At 38.5% G+C, this 19,869-nt stretch overlaps 1 protein-coding gene across 10 annotated transcripts in view; it reads left to right on the top strand.

The window, feature by feature from the left end:
• Zfx (zinc finger protein X-linked) overlaps positions 1–17,927 on the top strand; it is a 49,234-nt gene extending 31,307 nt beyond the window's left edge. For 6 of the 10 annotated variants that reach the window (XM_087600460.1, XM_087600463.1, NM_001109017.3 and 3 more), the window contains 5 exon segments: positions 10,206–10,355; positions 10,537–10,680; positions 11,024–11,173; positions 11,685–11,825; positions 12,573–17,927. In XM_087600460.1, the coding sequence (XP_087456586.1) occupies positions 10,206–10,355; positions 10,537–10,680; positions 11,024–11,173; positions 11,685–11,825; positions 12,573–13,756 (1,769 nt within the window). In that variant the 3' untranslated portion in view covers positions 13,757–17,927. 10 annotated transcript variants of the gene reach the window in all.
• The last annotated feature ends 1,942 nt before the right edge of the window (positions 17,928–19,869 follow it).

Here is a 19,869-nt window from a genome sequence, read left to right as displayed (position 1 = left end):
CAATAGTGGGTCATGAGGGAGTGGGGCGAGTAACAGTATTATACACATGTATTTCCATGCTATAAGGAAACCCATTAGTTTATGTGCTAACTGAAAACAAAGTGTCAGAATAGATCTTTTGGGTAAAATGATGTGGGCATTTGAAATTAGCTTAGGCTGCAAGGTGAGACGAGGTCTCATTAGAAGGAAGAGGAGAGGTGAAATGAAAATTGAAGGTTTGCAGGAGACAAGGTAACAGTCTTTTCAACCCTTTTGAGGGATACAGAGAATGCCTTAAATGTGTCGCCACTGAGAAGAAAGACTCTTGGTGGGCAATAAGGATGAATGGATAAAAATGGATTAGTTTCAATAAAACATGAGTGAATGGATAGGAGATAGAAGAATTGAACTACAATGGGTTGAGAAATCAGTGAAAATAATATAGGGGGAAACACTTTGTATAAGACATTATGGTTAGTCAAGGGACAGGAGGCTATAGTATGGCTTTTGCTGGTTAGCAAAATGGTGAATATATCTCAGACATGCTTATGGGTAGAGGGACAAACCAATGGACAGGGCCAGTTTGACAATAGAGAAAGGAAGGCAAATAGGTGGAATAAGATGTGCAAAGAGGAAAGGACTGGTGTTTAGGGTCACAGTAGATAGCTGTTAGTTGTGTCTTAGGCAGAGAGATAAAATGTTAGGAGGAATGAGAATCTTCTCTGAAGACAGAAGATTAGAGGAAATGTTTGAATGTCACATGTTTTCTCTGTGGAGGAGCATCATCTACTGTCTTAGGTTTTACTGCTGTAAGCAGACACATGACCAAGGCAACTCTTATAAGGACAGCATTTAATAGGGACTGCCTTACAGGTTCAGAGGTTCTGTCCATTTTCATCAAGGCAGGAACATGGCAGCACCTAGGCAGCTATGGTGCAGGAGGAGCTGAGAGTTCTACATCTTCGCCTGAAGGCTGCTAGAATCCTGACTTCCAGGCAGCTAGGAAGAGGGTCTTAAAGTCCACGCCCACAGTGACACACCTACTCCAACAAGGCCACACCTTCTAATAGTGCCGCTCCCTGGGCTGAGCATATATAAACCATCACATCTACCAATACAGAATAAGAAAAAGCACAAGGTTGGGTGGATAGCCAAAGGCTAGTGGTAAAAGGTTGATGGACATGGGCTAGTTTAAGAAGCTCAGATAAATGTCTAAGATGGATGGAAGTGAATTGAGCAGCCTGCTGAGGACTGAAGACTTAAGTTCATTAAGAAGATATCTTAGTACAAAAATAATGTTATTTTATTTAAAAAGTTTAGATTTATTTTTATTTTATGAGTATTTTGCCTGCGTGTACATATACCTATGCCAGGTGTGTGCTTGGTACCGGCTTCGGGTCAGAAGAAGGTATCAGTCTTCTGGAGCTGGGGCTATAGGTGACTGTTAGTATGCTGAGAGCTGAACATGAATTCTCTTGAGAGCAAGAAGTACTCTCTCCAGCCCCTTTATTTTAGCTTTTTTGTTTTGTTTTATTTTTTAAAGATTTTATTTATGTATGTGAGTACATTGAAGCTGTCTTCAGACACACCAGAAGAAGGTATTAGATCCCGGTTACAGATGGTTGTGAGCCACCATGTGGTTGCTGGGGCTTGAACTCAGGACCTCTGGAAGAGCAGTCAGTGCTCTTAACCCCTGAGCCATCTCTCCAGCCCTTATTTTAGTTTTAAAAATACATTTTATTTGTGTGTGTGTGTGTGTGTGTGTGTGTGTGTGTGTGTGTGTGTGTGTGTGTGTGTATGTGTGCGCGCATGCCATGGCATCTGTGTAGAGGTCAGAGGACATCTTGTGGAAGTCTGTTCTTTTTTGTAAGAGTATCTTTTCAATTTTTTTTTTTCGGAGCTGAGGACCAAACCCAGGGCCTTCCAGCGCTCTACCACTGAGCTAAATCCCCAACCCCGTAAGAGTATCTTTTATTTGGCTGGTTTATTTGTCATCTGGGAGGCTTACTGCTTCTGTCGGCTAACCTAGTCCTGAAAGCTCCTGGCCTCCATACATTATCTAGGCCTAGAATGTTTTCAGCCTCTGAGACTCACCCTTTCTAGTTCTTCCTGAGCTCTAGCTGGTTAGTCAACTCAGCTGTTGTGGCTCAAACTCCTTTCTAAGCTGACTGATTCAGTCGGGCCTCCCTCTCTTGTCCTGAATGGCTCCAGTCAGCCTCATACTAACTTTAGCAGTATGTTCTAATCTTCTGGCTCTTCATGCTCTGGTTCGTTCCATTTTTTTTTACCTGTGTCTAGCTTGTTCTTTTTTCAGACTGTCTCTGTAAAACTCTCCAGTAAAACTGCCTCCCTCTTCCTCTCTGGCCTGCTCTACTCTTCAACTATTCTCCATGAACTCTACTGTATTCTCCGAACTATTCCTTCCTGTACTGTCCATCTCTCTCTTAAATAGCTTCTCTTTCCTTTCTCTTTTCTTGAGTGTGGGGCATATCCTATTGTGTCAAATCTTTCTCTGATTTGTAGCTTTTTCTGTCACTCAAGTATAGACATTGTTTTCAAACATGGGTGCTTCCTTCTATAAACTAACTTTACCTTCAGTGTTTGGGATTAAAGTGTGTATTAAGGGTGTGTCTGTATTCCAGACAGAGGGATTTAAAGGTGTGTGCTAAGGGCTGAGCCACATCCTAACAAGAAACAGGTTCAAATATCCTGTAACAACTCCTATTGTGCAGGTTCCAAGCATAGAACGTGGATTGTTAGCCTTGATAGTGGCCTTTGCCCACTAAGCCATCTTAGCCCAAGACGCTGTTTTAAAATACCAATGCCAGATTTTCTATAACAAGACTAGACAACCCAGCACCAAGGTTAGAGGAAATAGTTGGCTTTCTCCCAGATTGTGAAGGAGACAGCACTCTGCCTTCCTTCTGCTTTCTGCCCTTCTGGCTTTCACCCTTCTAGTCTTCTAAGGGTTTACTAAGGAGTAAGGATTGACCTTTATTGCTCTTTTAGAAGAACATCTTTAGAAGACAAATTTTAAAATAGATAAGTTTACTAGTGATTGAGACCAACATACCAAGTGTAGTATTGCAGAATCCAGACTTTTAAAAAATGTTATTTATATTTACTTGTCTTTTAGGTCCTAGGATTCTGATTGAAGTCAGTATTGATGGTTCTGAAAAAGGCAGAAATAAACTTGTTTTAGTCTATTTTGGCATATTTTAATTTGTTATGTATATTAAATATATTTAATATTGTATTCACTCTATTCTTGTTAAAAGATACAAGTTCAAAGAAAGCAAAGGTACATTTAATTTAAACAGGTATCTAGGCTCATGTTCCTGTCCTATTGCTATAATGGTAGTTAGGTTGTTTTAAATTAGATTTAGAGATAGTGGCTTTGGTTGTATCTTTTGTGTTTTCTATTGTACAGGCAATTTTGAACTTTTGTCCCCTCTTCTCATCATCATCTCTTCTCTTCAAAGTAAAGAAAGATAAACTCAATCCACTTTTGGAACCAAACCATTATAATGTCTTGGGAATTGTTAGTTTTTTTTTCTTGGTTTCTACCTTATAGCAAAGATTAAAGCTGGATTGTAACATAAAATCTATCTTGACTTAAGACCTTTAAGAATGGCAAAGGTTTTGTAGTGAGTGACTAGAGGAACTTCGGGGGGTTGCATTGAACAGTAAAGTTGCATTGCTCTTCATAGTTATTTTCTTTGTCTTGATAAAAAAAATCTATTTCTTTAGTGATTTTCTTTTTTTTTTTTTGGAGCTGGGGACCAAACCCAGGGCCTTGCGCTTCCTAGGCAAGCGCTCTACCACTGAGCCAAATCCCCAACCCCCTCTTTAGTGATTTTCAAGTATACAGAACATTGTTATTATAATCACCTTAAACGTTCATCTTTAAAGCTTGTTCAGATATTTTTTTCCTCTATTCAAAATTGTTTTTATAGGTGAAATTCACGGGTAGAGTTGGTCCTAAGTTGCATCTCTATAAAGAAATAGACACACATTCATTTTCTTTCTCTTTCTGAGAAGGAGGGAGGGGAAATATTGTTGTGTAAGCATTCTAAATTAGGCATTCACAATAAATTAATGGGTTACAGACCTTAGATGCCACAGTATCCACTGTTATTGCGAGTGATCATTTCCTAGTTTTCAATCTTCAGATGGGTTTACTGAGGCTTCCTTGGACCTGTATAAAGCATGGTTATACTTGCTAGAGTTTTGTTATTAGTAATGAGATTGTTCACCAAAATTTCTTTTCAGTTTTTGGGTCAAATGCTGGGCAAAATGGGAAGATGATTTGCTAGATTCAGTTTTTTTTTCTTTTTTTCGGAGCTGGGGACCGAACCCAGGGCCTTGCGCTTGCTAGGCAAGCGCTCTACCACTGAGCTAAAATCCCCAACCCCAGATTCAGTTTTTAGAATAGAAAAAAAAATACAAAAAATAAAGTGAGAGAATTCCTGGGTGGCTTGGGATTATTGATCATTTTTTTAAATACTGAGTTTCAGACAAACTAAACATTTTTCTGTAACTACTAGGAAATGAAAATAAAGGCCTGAGTTTGAAAGACAGGCATGTTCCTGCACTTTCCTCAATCTTTCTCTAGCTAACTGACTTGACCAGTTATAGACCATCTCAGAGCCTTTGTTTCTTTCTCTGGAAAATGAAGCAAAAAACTTCATAGAAACATGAAAGAAATAGCAAGATGCAATGCAAATGGTAGTTATTATTAGAAGTAATGTTAATTTAAAAAATAATGCACTTCTATTTTGGAGAAGCCTTATTCTAAAGTACTAGTTCTCATGACTGGTAAAGAAGACACTTAGGCAGAAATCAGACACAGGATGACTCAACTTCATTGAAGCTTTCTTTGTTTTTAGAAATTTCATTTTTAATAGTAGCTTTAGAATTACAGTGAAATTCTTAACAGGATCATCAGTGTTCTTTAAAAAACTGAATATTTTATATTCAGAAGAATTTCACAGGTTGAGTAGGTAGGGCGATTTCTCAAGGTGAAAATCTGAAGGTAAATTTTACTTTTGTATAAGAATAGAAATTGCCGTTATCAGGGAAGTCAGTGTATTTGAAATGCATCTTCCCATCTTTCCTGAAAGCAAACAAATTTTTTAAACTCTGAATTATAAGTGAACATTTTGCATGTTCTAAGATGATTGAAGGTTTTATAAGGGTCCTGACAGACAAGCTAACATGTCAAAACAGCAAGTCCAGCCTTGCTCTTTGGAACCAGAAGGACATCTGACGTTTTAGTACCAGTTAAAATTAGGTGGGATTTTTGTTATTACTTGTTTTTTTATTGACTTTATTTAACTTTTCAAAATGTGTGTATGTCTGGGTGCATGTTACCTATGTGCTCAGAGGATAGAAGAGAGTGTTGGATCCTCTGGAGCTAGAGTTACAGGCAGTTGTGAGCTAGCTGATGTAGGTGCTAGGAATCGAACTTGTCTCTTGTGGAAGAGCTGCAATCACTCTTAACTACTGGGCTGTTTCTCCAGCCAATTTTTTTGTTGTTTTGATTTTCATTTTTGAGACAGTTTTGCATTACGTAGTTTCAGCTTTTTGAGTGCCTTGCCTAGTATTGGTTTTTGAAACTTTGCTCAAAGTTTAGGTCAACTTCATCAATCTTGAACTGTTTAAAGTAAGTGCCCTGTATTCTGGACTCCTCTACACAGATTGGTGAGATTTCTGGGGCTACCACTGTTTGAAAGTTGAAAATGACCATTGGTTCAGTTATCTAGATTGTGAGAATATTTAAAATCCTCTCTCTCTCCCTCCCCTCCCTCCCTCCCTCCCTCCCTCCCTCCCCCTCCCACCCCCCTCTCTCTGCTTGTTTTTTTTTTTTCCTCATTTTGAGACAAGAGTTTCTCCAGTAGCTCCTCGAAGTTGTCCTCTGACTCACTCTGTAGACCAGGCTGGGCTCATACTCAGAGACCTATCTGCCTCTGCCTCCCAAGTGCTGAGATTAAAGGTGTCTACCACCACCCTGCAAGACTATTTAAATTCCTACTACTTTAAAGGAATTACACTATTCATTGTTGAGTATGTTGGCACATGTTTTTATTGACTTTTTAAAATTCTATTTCTTTGTGTGTGATTGGGTCTGGGTGCATGTGTATATCATGTACCACAATATGAGGACAACTTGCAGGAGTTGGTTTTCTCCTTCCAGGGATCAAAATCAGGCTTGGTGACAAGCACCTTTACCTGCTGAGCCATCTTAATAGCCTAGCACAGGACTTTTAATGCCAGTACTACATTTTGAGGATGAGGCAGGAGGGATGCCTCAAATTCAAGGCCAGCTTGGGCCATATCGAGATTTCCATACCTGGCTGGACTACAGAGTAAGAACCTGTCTTAAACAAACAAATAAATAAAAGAGAGGTCCTCCCTTTTCTTCTTTTCTGTTATATTCTCACCCACTTATAATCAAACCCCTGACTTGGTTCCTTTTGTTCTTCTTGAAGTAGCGTACTAGACAAATCCCCAAGTCCTGTGTATCCCAAGTTGGTGTCCAACCTAGCCTTCTTTCTTCTTCCTACCATTTGTTGTTTTTATTGAAGGCCTTGTCTGTCATCTACTATAGTAGACTTATAAGTGCTCTCCCTGCTTTGTGTCTTAATGGAGTTTAGCCCATCCATGTTTTCAAGGCCAGCAAGATGTTATAGCAATAGGCCTCTGCTCTCATTGCTTAAAGATTCCTCATCACTTAACAGCAGATGCTCCCACCCCTCTGGACAGGATTAGGGCTTTAGGGTCCTTCTAAATCAATCTCCCCCCTTTTCACTTTCTAGGCCCCATGTTCCCTACATTTAGATTATATAGAGTTGCTTGGCTAGAGACTCATCTTTGCCCTCAAGTTTCCCAAGAGATTTTGATGTCTGACCTGATTGAAAAACTTCCAGCTTTCCAGGATCAAGTCTGAGCCTCTCTGTCTGCCATGTGCAGGAGACCCTTTGTGATCTGACTTCAGTTTAGCAGTTGGTTGTGTTCCCCACCATGCCTTTGCCCTCGGTCCTTCCCTACCATTTCTTGTCTTTGTACCTGTGTTCATAGTTTGTCCTTTACCTGAATGAAGTGCCCTTCTCATTCTTCCAGTCTGAGTGAGATATCCTTCCTTTGTCTACATAGCACCTCTTAGTGTACAGGGAAGCACTATCATTTTGGATGCCGATCCTCTTTCATGTTCTATATGAACTTCTTAGTAAAGGTTGCATCAGAGAGCTTAATGCCTGTTTCCTCCTATAGTGTGAGTTAACAGGTGGTTTGCCTTTTCTCTGTAAGGTACCTTCATTTTCAGTTACTTTAAATGACACAAGGAAAAGCAAAATAATTATCAACAAAAAAGATACACGTAAACATGTATTTTAGTCATTTTTGAGACAGAATCTCACATATAACTCTGGCTGTCTTTGATTTTCTTTTAAAGGTAGTTTTTCTTTGTGTAGCCTTGGCTGTCCTGGATCTAGCTTTGTAGACCAGGCTGGCACTTGCCTCTGCCTCTGCTTCCTGAGTACTGGGACTCAAGTAAAAGCATGCGCCAACATGCCAGGCCTTTGTGTTTGGTTTTGTTAAAGAGATCATTTTAAAGTATTTTTTTTAAATTGGTCTTAATTCTAGGTAAGTCAGAAATCAGGTTGACAAAGTTGTCAGTATATTGCCTTTTTAAAAAAATTTTTTTGCTGTTTTGTTGTGTGTGTCTGTTTATAAGAACTTTGTTTAGGTAAATGCAGGTTTTGAGAACATGACAGGACTTTATGGCACCACAGTCATGAGCTGTGTCTTGCTTTAATTAATATTGGTTGTAAACAACTAAAAGATCCTGGGGGTTGGGGATTTAGCTCAGTGGTAGAGCGCTTGCCTAGGAAGCGCAAGGCCCTGGGTTCGGTCCCCAGCTCCGAAAAAAAGAACCAAAAAAAAAAAAAAAAAAAAGATGATCCTGAATTTAAAGTGTTACAAGTGATCAGAACCAGTGCCATTTAGCCTTGCTTGCAATACCAACTGCCCAAAGAGTCATAAATATGTAAATCTCATTTCTGGTGAAAGCCATCTTTAGGTATTTACATCATTCACTAGTTTTTGATATAATGTAATTCTTTTGCCCGTATCCATCTCAAACTCTAGAGACCAAAAGTTAACAGACACAGACCATGACTCATGTGGTTTGAGATTTAAATTCTGTGTAACTACAAATGGTCAACCTTTCTGGACTTTGTTTGCTCTGTTGTAAAATGTCAACAGTACTTTATCTGCTTCACAAGGTTGTTGTAAGTAGTACTTAGTCAGTAAACAGTAGTTACATTTATTATTGCTCCAGTTAAAATAGTCGTCTGACTACTTGTCTGCTCTCCCACTGGAGTGCAGTCTTACTCTGTCGTATTAGTATTTCCCAATACCTATCCTAAGGTCTTAATAATATACAATTACAATTCCCCATTTGATGAATTGAGTAAAACATAAATGTCCAGCCAGAAAGAAAACAAATATATGTGGGAGATCATCAGGAAGAGAACTAAAAAGAGAAAGGAAAAGACTTGTTGGTACCAGAAAAGTCTCTGTTTCTAGGCCTTGGACCATTTTAAGGCAACTAGGCCACTAGTGCTAGCAGAAAGAACGGTTCTCTCTCTCTCTCTCTCTCTCTCTCTCTCTCTCTCTCTCTCTCTCTCTCTCTCCCTCTCTCCCCCTCTCCCCCTCTCCCTCTCTCCCTCTCTCCCTCTCTCCATCTTTCTCCCTCCTTCCCTCCCTCCTTCCCTCCCCTCCCCTCCCTCCCTCCTTCCTTCTTTTTTTTTTCTTTTTGTGAGACAGGGTTTCTCTGTACAGCCCCTTGGCTGTCCTGGAACTTGCTCTGGATCATGTTGGCCTTGAACTCACAGAGTCTCTGTCTCTGTCTCCCAAGTACTGGGATTAAAGGCTTGTGCCACCACATCCAAGTCATGACTTAACATTGATAAGTCTAACTTTTTAGGATAAGTTGTCCTAGGTGCTGAGTTTTTATTAACCTTTACCACACTTTCTGTGTTGCCAGAGATGCCCCTAAATAATGTGTGTGATAAAAGGCTACTTAAAATGGCAATTACATTTTTGGTCTTTTTTTTTTTTTTTGAGATCTAGAGTCTGTTTGACATCATTTTTCTTGTGTTTTATTTTCCAAATCATACATAACACTGATTTCTTTTGGTGACTTCTATAAAGCCTTTAAAAGCGTAGTTTGCTGTTTAAGACTTTCCTATCTTTTACCTTCTTTTGTTTTGTTTCTCTTCTTTTTCTTTTCTTTTTTTTTTTTTTTGGTTCTTTTTTTCGGAGCTGGGGATCGAACCCAGGGCCTTGCGCTTCCTAGGCAAGCGCTCTACCACTGAGCTAAATCCCCAACCCCTCTCTTCTTTTTCTTATGGCCCCTCTTATTTTGTCTTTCAAGAGGGCAGATAGGTATATCAGAGTGTGTTTGAATTTATACATTGCAGTATTTACTACCAAGGACTTTGACTTAAAGTCATAAGTTAAAGTTGTATATATGTGTTACTCAACATAAAAGATGTGTTACAAGGTTTTTGCTTGTTTAGGTTTTTGTTTTGTTTTTTGTTTTTGTTTTCTTTTGGGGGACAAGGTTTCCCTGTGCAGACCAAGTTGGCCTTGGAACTCATAGAGATCTGCCTGCCTTTGACTCCTGAATGCTAGGGTTAAAGGCATGTGTCATTGAGCCCAGCATTTTATAAGTTTTAAGTAGATTGAATTAGAATTTCCATTCTCCAGCCTTTCTGCCAGTCATGATTACTTTATTTTTAAACATATTATTCTGGTGAAAATAGATAACATCAAATAATATTTAAGAATAGTAACCATAAAGTAGAGTTTATGAAATATTCATATGAAGACCGTGCTTTTTCATTTTACTACTAGAATATTATTTAAAGGTTTTCATCTTAAATATTAAAAGATGTGTTTAGCAAAGGCTAAATACATCCTTTTACTTATAGTTTTTAGGCTCCCAGGCATTTTTTTCTGTAATACTTTTTTTAATATCTGATCTCAGTTTTAAAAGTCTTTAGAAAGGCATTTTATTGAACCTTCTACTTGTCTAGATTAAAATCATCCAATTTTATGTAACTCAAGTGAAAGAGAATGTTTGTTAGCAGAACTCAAACAGTAACTTTCTGTTTAAGCATTTTCTATTATTACTTGAGATGTATTTTCTGCTTGCTTAGTGGATGATGCTGGTAAAATAGAACATGATGGTTCATCTGGACTGACTATGGACAACGAAACAGAAATTGATCCTTGTAAAGTGGATGGCACTTGCCCTGAAGTCATCAAGGTGTACATTTTTAAAGCTGATCCTGGAGAAGATGACTTAGGTGAGCAGTGCTGAGCAGTGCTTCAGTCTAATTATTTTTGGGTTATTTAGACTGAGAAAATACGAAGTCTTTTCTGAAGATAAATAAGTTTAGTATAGTATCAGAGAAATGTGTTTGAAAAAGGAAGACGTGGAAATGAAATTTTAAAATAAATTCTTAGAGCTGCTGTTTTCCTTGATAGGTGGAACCGTAGACATTGTGGAAAGCGAGCCTGAGAACGAGCATGGGGTTGAACTGCTTGATCCAAACAACAGTATGCGTGTTCCCAGAGAAAAGATGGTTTATATGGCTGTTAATGACGCTCAGCAAGAAGAGGAAGAATTGAGTAAGTAGACGGTCTTTCTGGGGAGAAAATGTGTTTTTAAGTGTTTACTCTCTTTAATGGTCAGTATTTGAAGGAAATAAGTAGCGTCACTTTAGAAATTATTACGCTGTCATGTTCTCAGGGAGGCATTGACGCGTATGTTTACAATGTTTGCTACTTTAAAACTAAATTATGGTGAAAACCAAGGAAAGAGTCATTGAGCAAGCGTTTATTTTACAAAAGCTGTATTCCAGGTGATGTTTAGATTTCTTCCCATTTGCATATTAGCTGAATTCAAATAAAAGTATCTTTCCTATGAGCTCTGAGAACCTGATCAGAAAAGTTCATACAATTTTCTACTTAGATGTTGCTGAAATTGCTGATGAAGTTTATATGGAAGTGATTGTTGGAGAGGAGGATGCTGCAGCCGCAGCTGCAGCCGCAGTGCATGAACAGCAAGTGGAGGACAACGAAATGAAAACCTTCATGCCGATTGCGTGGGCAGCTGCTTACGGTAAGTCATAGAGCCGCTCTTTGGACATAAATTTGTGATTGAAAAATAGCTTTTGTGGTTTTAGTTTTTAGAAATCTAAAATGTTAATACTATTGTATAAGGATTATTTGATTGAAACAACAGTAGGGGGGAGGATTATAAAGCCTGTTTTTTGTCCTGACTTTAAACAGGCATTTCCTCCTGTCTACATGATATAGAAAGAATATACCGTATGAAGTATACAGGCTTCCAAGCTGGAATGTTTCAGCTTAACTGTATCAGGTCCATGGCTTTAAAATTTTAGGACATAGCCTGGGACCCTTGGGGGAAAATTCTGACACATGTTTTAGTTTTGGAAGGTAGGCATTTTCAGTGGTCTTACTATAATGAGTGTGCTCATAAAACTCTAGAGTGGGGTATATCTGTCATTCATGAGTATCATGGCTTTTCATTGTTGTAGTTAATAAACAATTCCTAATTCTTTATAATTTATAATACTGTATGATTTTGTTTTTTTAATACACATTGTTAGGTAATAATTCTGATGGAATTGAAAACCGGAATGGCACTGCAAGTGCCCTCTTGCACATAGATGAGTCTGCTGGCCTCGGCAGACTGGCTAAACAAAAACCAAAGAAAAGGAGAAGACCTGATTCCAGGCAGTACCAAACAGGTGAGGGCGCGCGTTCACGGTGCAGCGTGCTCGCTCCGCAAGCTCTCAGGAAGTGCTAGTGTGCATCCACAGGGGGATCGCGATGGCATTTTAGTGGCTAGACCATATGTTGCTTTTGTGTATTGAATTTCAGAATTCAGTGATATTCATGAATGATTTTATTGACTAAAAAGGAGTGGGAATGGATCAAACAAGGATGAAAAATGTACAAAACTTGAATTATATGAAAATGAAAAGGAGTCCTTTCATCCATGTTGGCAGTTCAGTTTTGAAAAAATAAAGAATGATTATTTAATATGGAATGGGCCTAATTGATATAGCAACATAAGTATGTGAGTTTGTATGATGTTGCTTACTTCTTATATACCAGTTTGCGTATTAAGACTTATTGGTATATTTAACTTTTATTATTAAGTTGACATAGATTAATGTTTTCTAATAAAGCAGGAATTATAACTAAAAAACTTTATATGAATAATTCCCACAGGTTTCTAAATTACGGCTTACTCACTTTGCAATAGAAATTACATATTTATTAATTTTGTTAAAGCGGCAAAGGCTAGTTGTGTAGTCCAAGTTCTTAGGGCCAGGTTGTTGTGTATCTTAGATTGAAAATGAGAGAAGAATGTATAGCATGTAGGCAGATGAGGAGCCCTTGACAGTAGTGTTCAGAGCACGCATGCATTCAGACTTTTGAAGAAAGTAAATCAGCATGTTTTGATCACTTATGCTCCTTTCCTTTCTTAGCAATAATTATTGGCCCAGATGGACATCCTCTCACTGTCTACCCTTGCATGATTTGTGGCAAGAAGTTTAAATCGAGAGGTTTCTTAAAAAGACACATGAAAAACCATCCTGAACACCTTGCCAAGAAAAAGTACCGCTGTACTGACTGTGATTACACTACCAACAAGAAGATAAGTTTACACAATCACCTGGAGAGCCACAAGCTAACCAGCAAGGCAGAGAAAGCCATAGAATGCGATGAGTGTGGAAAGCATTTCTCTCATGCTGGGGCTTTGTTTACTCATAAAATGGTGCATAAGGAAAAAGGAGCCAACAAGATGCACAAGTGTAAGTTCTGTGAATATGAAACAGCTGAACAAGGCCTATTGAATCGCCACCTTTTGGCAGTCCACAGCAAGAATTTTCCTCATATTTGTGTAGAGTGTGGCAAAGGTTTCCGTCATCCATCAGAGCTCAAAAAGCACATGCGAATCCATACTGGAGAAAAGCCCTATGAATGCCAGTACTGCGAATACAGGTCCGCAGATTCTTCTAACTTGAAAACACATGTAAAAACTAAGCATAGTAAAGAGATGCCATTCAAGTGTGACATTTGTCTTCTGACTTTCTCAGATACCAAAGAGGTGCAACAACATGCTCTTATCCATCAAGAGAGCAAAACTCACCAGTGTTTGCATTGTGACCACAAGAGTTCAAACTCAAGTGATTTGAAGCGACACATAATTTCAGTTCATACTAAGGACTATCCTCATAAGTGTGACATGTGCGATAAAGGCTTTCACAGGCCTTCAGAACTCAAGAAACATGTGGCTGCCCACAAGGGTAAAAAAATGCACCAGTGTAGACATTGTGACTTTAAGATTGCAGATCCGTTTGTACTAAGTCGCCATATTCTCTCGGTTCATACAAAGGACCTTCCATTTAGGTGTAAGAGATGTAGAAAGGGATTTCGGCAACAAAGTGAGCTTAAAAAGCATATGAAGACCCACAGTGGCCGGAAGGTATATCAGTGTGAGTACTGTGAATATAGCACTACAGATGCGTCAGGCTTTAAGCGGCACGTTATCTCCATTCATACGAAAGACTATCCTCACCGCTGTGAGTACTGCAAGAAAGGATTCCGAAGACCCTCGGAAAAGAACCAGCACATAATGCGACATCATAAAGAAGTTGGCCTGCCCTAACCGTACTCTTCACAGCTGTTTGTAGAGAAACTGGCCTTGAAACAGAAAATTCATTTAAAAGCCAATCAGTCTTGTTCACTTACAATACTGTATATTGATTTATGCTGTGTACAAATAGGATTATTGCTTCTAGTTGACTTTGTTTTTACGTTTTGTTCAATAGTGTGTTCTGAATTCTATTCAGTTTGTTTAATACATGGGAAAAAGCAGCAACAAGTTAGTTGCTTTTACTAAAGTAATCCCTGATTCTATACTGAAGTTTTCTATCTTAGAAGTTTTATATTTATTTTAAAATATTTACCTTGCTTACCTTGATGGTACTCTTGTAAGACCAGTTAACTCATGGTAACTCTGCAGTGGTAACTGAAAGGATTCATGTGGACTTTTTGTCTCACAAATTTCTCACAATTAAATCGTCAGAGACATCTAATGGAATGGGAGATTTTTGTATGGTGAGGTCTCATGATAGTAACATGGAAGTCATTTATTTGTCTTGTTTAGTATTGTAGACTGTATGACAATGAAAGTTTTCATATGAACTTTTGTGTCCCCAGCATCGCTGCGTAAAAGAGCAGTGGCTGGGTTTGTGTTTACTTTTCTTTTTGATTTTTTTTTCCTTTTTAGTGGAGAAAATATACTTTTTTTTTCCTTTAGACTCTTTACATCTTTTGTCAGTGTAGTAAACTTTTAGAAAACCTTGTTGGAAATTTTTGCTTGATCTTGTTGTATTTTGATTATTTTATCTGTGCTGCTTTGTCTTGGAATGGTTGTGTGCTCCAAATGAAATTTAACTGAAGACTGCATTTTGGAATCTCCTAGGGGTAACTTGTGGCTCATAGGATCTTTTGCAACTTTATATATGTAAATGTACCCTGAATTATATATATCTATCTATATATACACATATATATGTAACATGTATCTGTGTGTATTGCTTATTTTACATACTTATACACACAACCCCCAGTAGTAGTTCTTTAAAATCTATAATGAAAAGTATTAAATTTACAGAAACGTGAAAGATCCAGGGATGCATGAGAGAGCATTTTGTAAGTCTTGCTCTTCAGAGAGACTACTCAGGTGAAGAATTAGAAGGAAAATAAGGACACTAGTATTTTTAAAGAGTAAAGGTATTTTCTTTTAAATATCTTTGGTAATTGAAAAATAATTGAAAAATAGAGGTTAAGATGTTTATAGATACAATGTTTTCATACAGTTTCAACTCCATGCCTTTATATTTTTCTGAAAAGCTAATGGGTATCCAGACATGAATCCCCCAGTTCTCTCTGATAAGCCGGAGAGAGAGCTCTTGTCTGACCAAGCGAGGGAGACAGAAAGGGAGTGATGGCTCCATGGACCAGAGAACGGGTGCTAATAAGGACTTAGACTTGGCTAATTGAGCCTGCTCTGTTAGTTCTTAGTTAACTTGAAAAACTTAACACTCGCTTGTCTTGGATTACATGATAGAGGTGTAGTCCAAGTGTGTGAACAGTCTGAGGCCTCACTCGGATCCTCACTAAGTCTTTCACAGTTTTGCTTTTGAGAGCTGGCAATTCGTAACATACAGGTCTGATCGCTGATGAAATTTGTAAAAATAAGTTGGACATTAAGAGTTTTGTTAAGATGTCTTTTTGGAAAACAGTTTCTAGAGTCCCTGGAATTGGCTGTTGGCACACGGGTCTGGCACATCACGGGAAACTTAGAAGTTTCTTCCCACTCGATAGCTGCCTTGCTGCCTCATTATGGTGCTCCATCCCTTTCGTGCCGTTAGTTTTTACCTTCCACCCTTCTCTTTGTCATCAAGATTTGTATTCAAAAGTTATATTTTTGGGGTTAGATGTCTTGAGTATTTGGTGTTTGGCAAACCTCTGAAGTGCTAGATTGATTTAGTCTAGTTCTAAATCAAATTCTTAAGGCTGGTATGAACTCCATTCTCAATGCCAGTCAATGCCAAGGCATGGATTCCCTAGACTTTCATCTGATAAGGGAATCATTTTGCCTTTGTAGCCTCCGCAATGTGCTTTAAAAAATACATCATAACTATGATTTGTTTTATTGCCCTGTTATTCTTGAAAGCTGTCCTTTTTTTGTGAGAACTTTTAAAATCTACTTTATTATTTTCCCCAGAAGTAACGTAAAACACCTAACATTGAAATTTATGAAATTTAAAAATCATCTACAATCAGTACAGAACAAATGATTGGACTATTTAACATATATTTTTTTAAATAAACTGAAAAATAAGGAACACAACACTTTACATACTTTATATTTCTCTTTACATAATCTGGAACCACACGCAGTTCTTTTCTTTTTAAAGCACAATATTGAAGCCTTTAAAAGGTATTTAAGGGTTTGGTCAAGTGAATAGAAAATGTGTCTGTATAAAAAGAAAATGAAGTAGTCACTGTTATGTACTGACATTAGTTACAACCTAGTTTTAATTCTTAAAACAATTTTGATTAGCAAAGCTAAAAAAGGATGTTTCAGTTAAATGTTTTAAAGAGGTACAGATTTTTACAAGGACATAATATAAGTTATTGTTCTGTAGAAATATCCTATTAAATATTGTATGTCCCTCCCTCTGTATACTTTGTAAAAAAAGTAAAATACATAAAAAGGAAATCATATAGGGGATGTGTGACATTATTGTAATTGTGTACTTGAGAATAACGTGCAAAAATAAAAATCAGAATATTTTCCTGTTAACGAATGTTCAGTCTATTTGATACCAGTACTAAGTTAAAGCTTTTTCTTAAGAAAGAAAATGTACAGTTTTTGTAAACCTAATAAACATCAAAAGCAGTGGATTATTTTCATCCCCTATTTCTTAATTCCTTTTATGCAGCAGTGGAATGCAAAGTGCTTGGTTGCTTTGAATTTTGTGACTTGGATGCAAATACTGATATTTCAGTCCTGTGAATTTGCAAGTAACATTGAGAAGTTAAGAGGTGATTGGTGAGTCCTTTGATGAGCATGTCCTTGAAATTCATTTTTTCCTTTATCTCTGTAAATGGTTCGTTTTATTAGCATCTGATTCCTGTTATAAATTGCCCATCCATAAAGTGGGTTTTGAAAGCACTTAAGATTTGTTTTATTATCAATTCATAACAAATTTAGTCTGAGGTCCTACCTTAAGTTCCCCATTTGTGCCCAGGTTAGATGCCTCTAGTAGACTCAAATCTTGGAGGATGGTCACTGTGGTAGTGAAAGTCAGGAATCCTGAGAGATGTGCAGCACTTCGATTTTAACAATGAGATTCTGTAATCCAGAAACTAGTGTTGGTCTAAGAGAGCTGAGATGACAAGTAGCCAAAACTTGAGGTACATGTCTATGAGAATGTGGTGGACGTCAGTCAAGTCAGTCAGTCACGAGTCTGAGAAAACCTGATCTCACTCATTCTGCTAAAATGTGCTGCCCTATTGTCGCTGGGGATCTCTGTATTAATTTCCTGCAAAATCTTACGTTTGTGTAAGGAAACGCAAGATCAGTCAGCATCTTAAAGAGAATCCATGACAGAATAATGCCTGTCAGCAAGGTAGTCTGCCCTCTTAGTCCAGTCCTCAGGGAAGTGGGACAAGGCATGAGCCCCGGCAGCCTTTAATTCTGCTGCCTGCTCAACTTCAGTGATAGTGATCTTAGAGCACTTGAGGAGCCTAAAGATTACTTAGGTGATGGTTCGTGTAGTAGTCAAGAAGCTCACCAAAAGCAGCTAGTGATGGCACAGTGAGAGTAAGTTAGAATCCAGAGACTTTTTGGCTTTACCGTTTTTGTAAAAGTCTTGAGTCCTGTCAGTCACTAAGTACATCCTTCAGTGCACATCTGAACAGCTTGTACCTCCTACTCTTACGTAGCCCCCAATGTTGCATTCCTCAAACACAGGAAGACTTGATAAGTAAAGAGAAGGACTGAAAATTGTGTGTTCTTGTGTGTGTTTAATTGGCCCAGAGTTACTAAGGTAATTCATATTAAAAAGGACATTTTGCTGCATTTTACAACTTTTTAGGAGGTCAAAGTTAAGTTTGCCCTATGAATTTTGTTTTTATCTTTTGTTTCATGTATATATTGTTTGCCTTTTTCATAAAAATAATTCTTGGATTTGTTATATATTGTTCCTGTTATTTTTGACATCTTTGCTATTGTAAATAAATTCCTATTTTGTTTTAAGTTACCCTAGTGGAGTGTTGGCTATAGACAAGGCATACGTGAACACTTGAGCACAAATCACATACATGCACACAGAAATGACTTGGGTCACAAACCAATCCCTACCCTCTTACAAGCCCGGTGTGCTGTGACCCCTTCAGTTCAGCACTTCTCACCGTCAAGGGGACCACTGATGCCTTAGGTACAGGACTTGTACCGACTTGCATTTTATTTGGCTAGATTGACTGGCCAGCAAACCCCAGGGATGCTCCTGACTCCGCCTCTCCCATACTGACATCACAAGCATGTGGCATTGTGGGATTTTTACATAGGTGCTGGTGATTGGGCGCCTGGCTTCACGAGCGCACAGCAGCACTTTACTGGCGGCCCTCTCCCCATCCATATTTGGGTTTTAAAATAGTTTTCAGACCTCTGATGGAAATATTTGGTCAAATTGAGGGTACAAATCAAGAATTATTTTCTTTTGCTTGGTTTTCCCTTCCTATTTTATTTGTCTTGCTGGTTTTGGAAAAGACCAAGGATTTGCCACTAATGACCTTCTGAGACTGTAAGGCCACTAGGGTTCCTTTGTTCCCAAGACCCTTTGCATGAGTTCTAGAAGACATAGAGCTATGTGGCTTCCACAGAAATCTCTGAACTTTGGCAAAGATTACACAGTAGTGTGGTACTAGGCTTGTGTGAATTCACTTTCTAGAAGGAGGCAGTTTCATTGCTTCATGTTTGACTTAATGCAGAGCCCATTTCTTTTACCTGAGGTTCTTGGTAATAGAGATCTATGTTGAGGTTTTGGAAGTTCTGTTACATCTGTCCTCCCTTCTTAAGTTCTAATTGTGTTGGGAACATGCACAAGAAATCACATGTTGGGGCTGGAGAACGGGATGCAGTGGTTAAGCACACTAGGAGTGCTTTAGATGACCTGAGTTCAGGTCCCCATGTCCAGCAGCTGTAACTGGCTCCCAGGGATCTGATACCTGTTTCTGGCCTCCAAGGGCTCTTAACACATACATTACATCTACTCACACAGATATACATACATATACATACATAAAAATAAAAGATACAGTGTAGTGATGCTGAGTTGGGAGACTCAGAGCTTTTCTACCCATTGGAAACCCTAATTTCGGCCAGTCACTTGGAGGCATGGAACCCACCCTCCACACTGAGTCAAAGACTGGCTGTCACCTCCTGTAGAAACAGCATGCTCTAGCCACCTTGACTAAGACAGAAAGATGGAGAGGGTTCCCTTGTGCCATCCCAATATTCTAGTTCTTCCCCTGGCATTAGCATATGAATAGCTGCAGGGTTTTCCCTTTTGGCCAAGTGTGTTTGTGTCTACTCTTAGTGGTTGTGGTGGGTTAAAAGGTTTAGTTCCTATTTCTTGTAAGCAGCATATTTTGATAGTTCATCAGATATTTTGTTTTTTTTAATCATTGACAGAGGGATTTATATAATATATCACGTAGGTTGGCTTCAATTTAAATACAAACTTATTTCGTTTTATTGGTGGCCATGTATGTGCATAACACGTTGTATATGTGGAGATCATATACTTTTAGGAATTGGCTCTTTCACACCTGGTAGGTCCTAGGGATCAAACTCAACGTCAGATCTAGCAGCAAATGCCTTATCCATTGAGCCCAAGGTTGGCTTCAAATTTAAGAACACATTGTCTCTGCTTGCTAAGCGCTGGGATTACAGACATACAGTTGGCAGAAAAATAACCACAAAGAGCAAATTTAGGGCTGGGGACTTATCCTAGCAGTAAAACACACACACACACACACACACACACACACACACACACACACTCGTGCATAAAATAAGACAGACCTAAATGTTCACACCTTTAACATTTGGAGGCTGGAGTAGGATTGCCTGAGTTAAGGCCAGCCTGGTCTACATAGCCAGTGTATATTCTCCCCCCTCTTCCTCCTTCCCCTCTCTCC

The sequence above is a fragment of the Rattus norvegicus genome, chromosome X (genome assembly GCF_021556685.1).
Source record: "Rattus norvegicus strain SHRSP/BbbUtx chromosome X, alternate assembly SHRSP_T2T, whole genome shotgun sequence".
NCBI lineage: Eukaryota > Metazoa > Chordata > Mammalia > Rodentia > Muridae > Rattus > Rattus norvegicus.
This window is presented reverse-complemented; position numbering and strand designations above follow the sequence as displayed.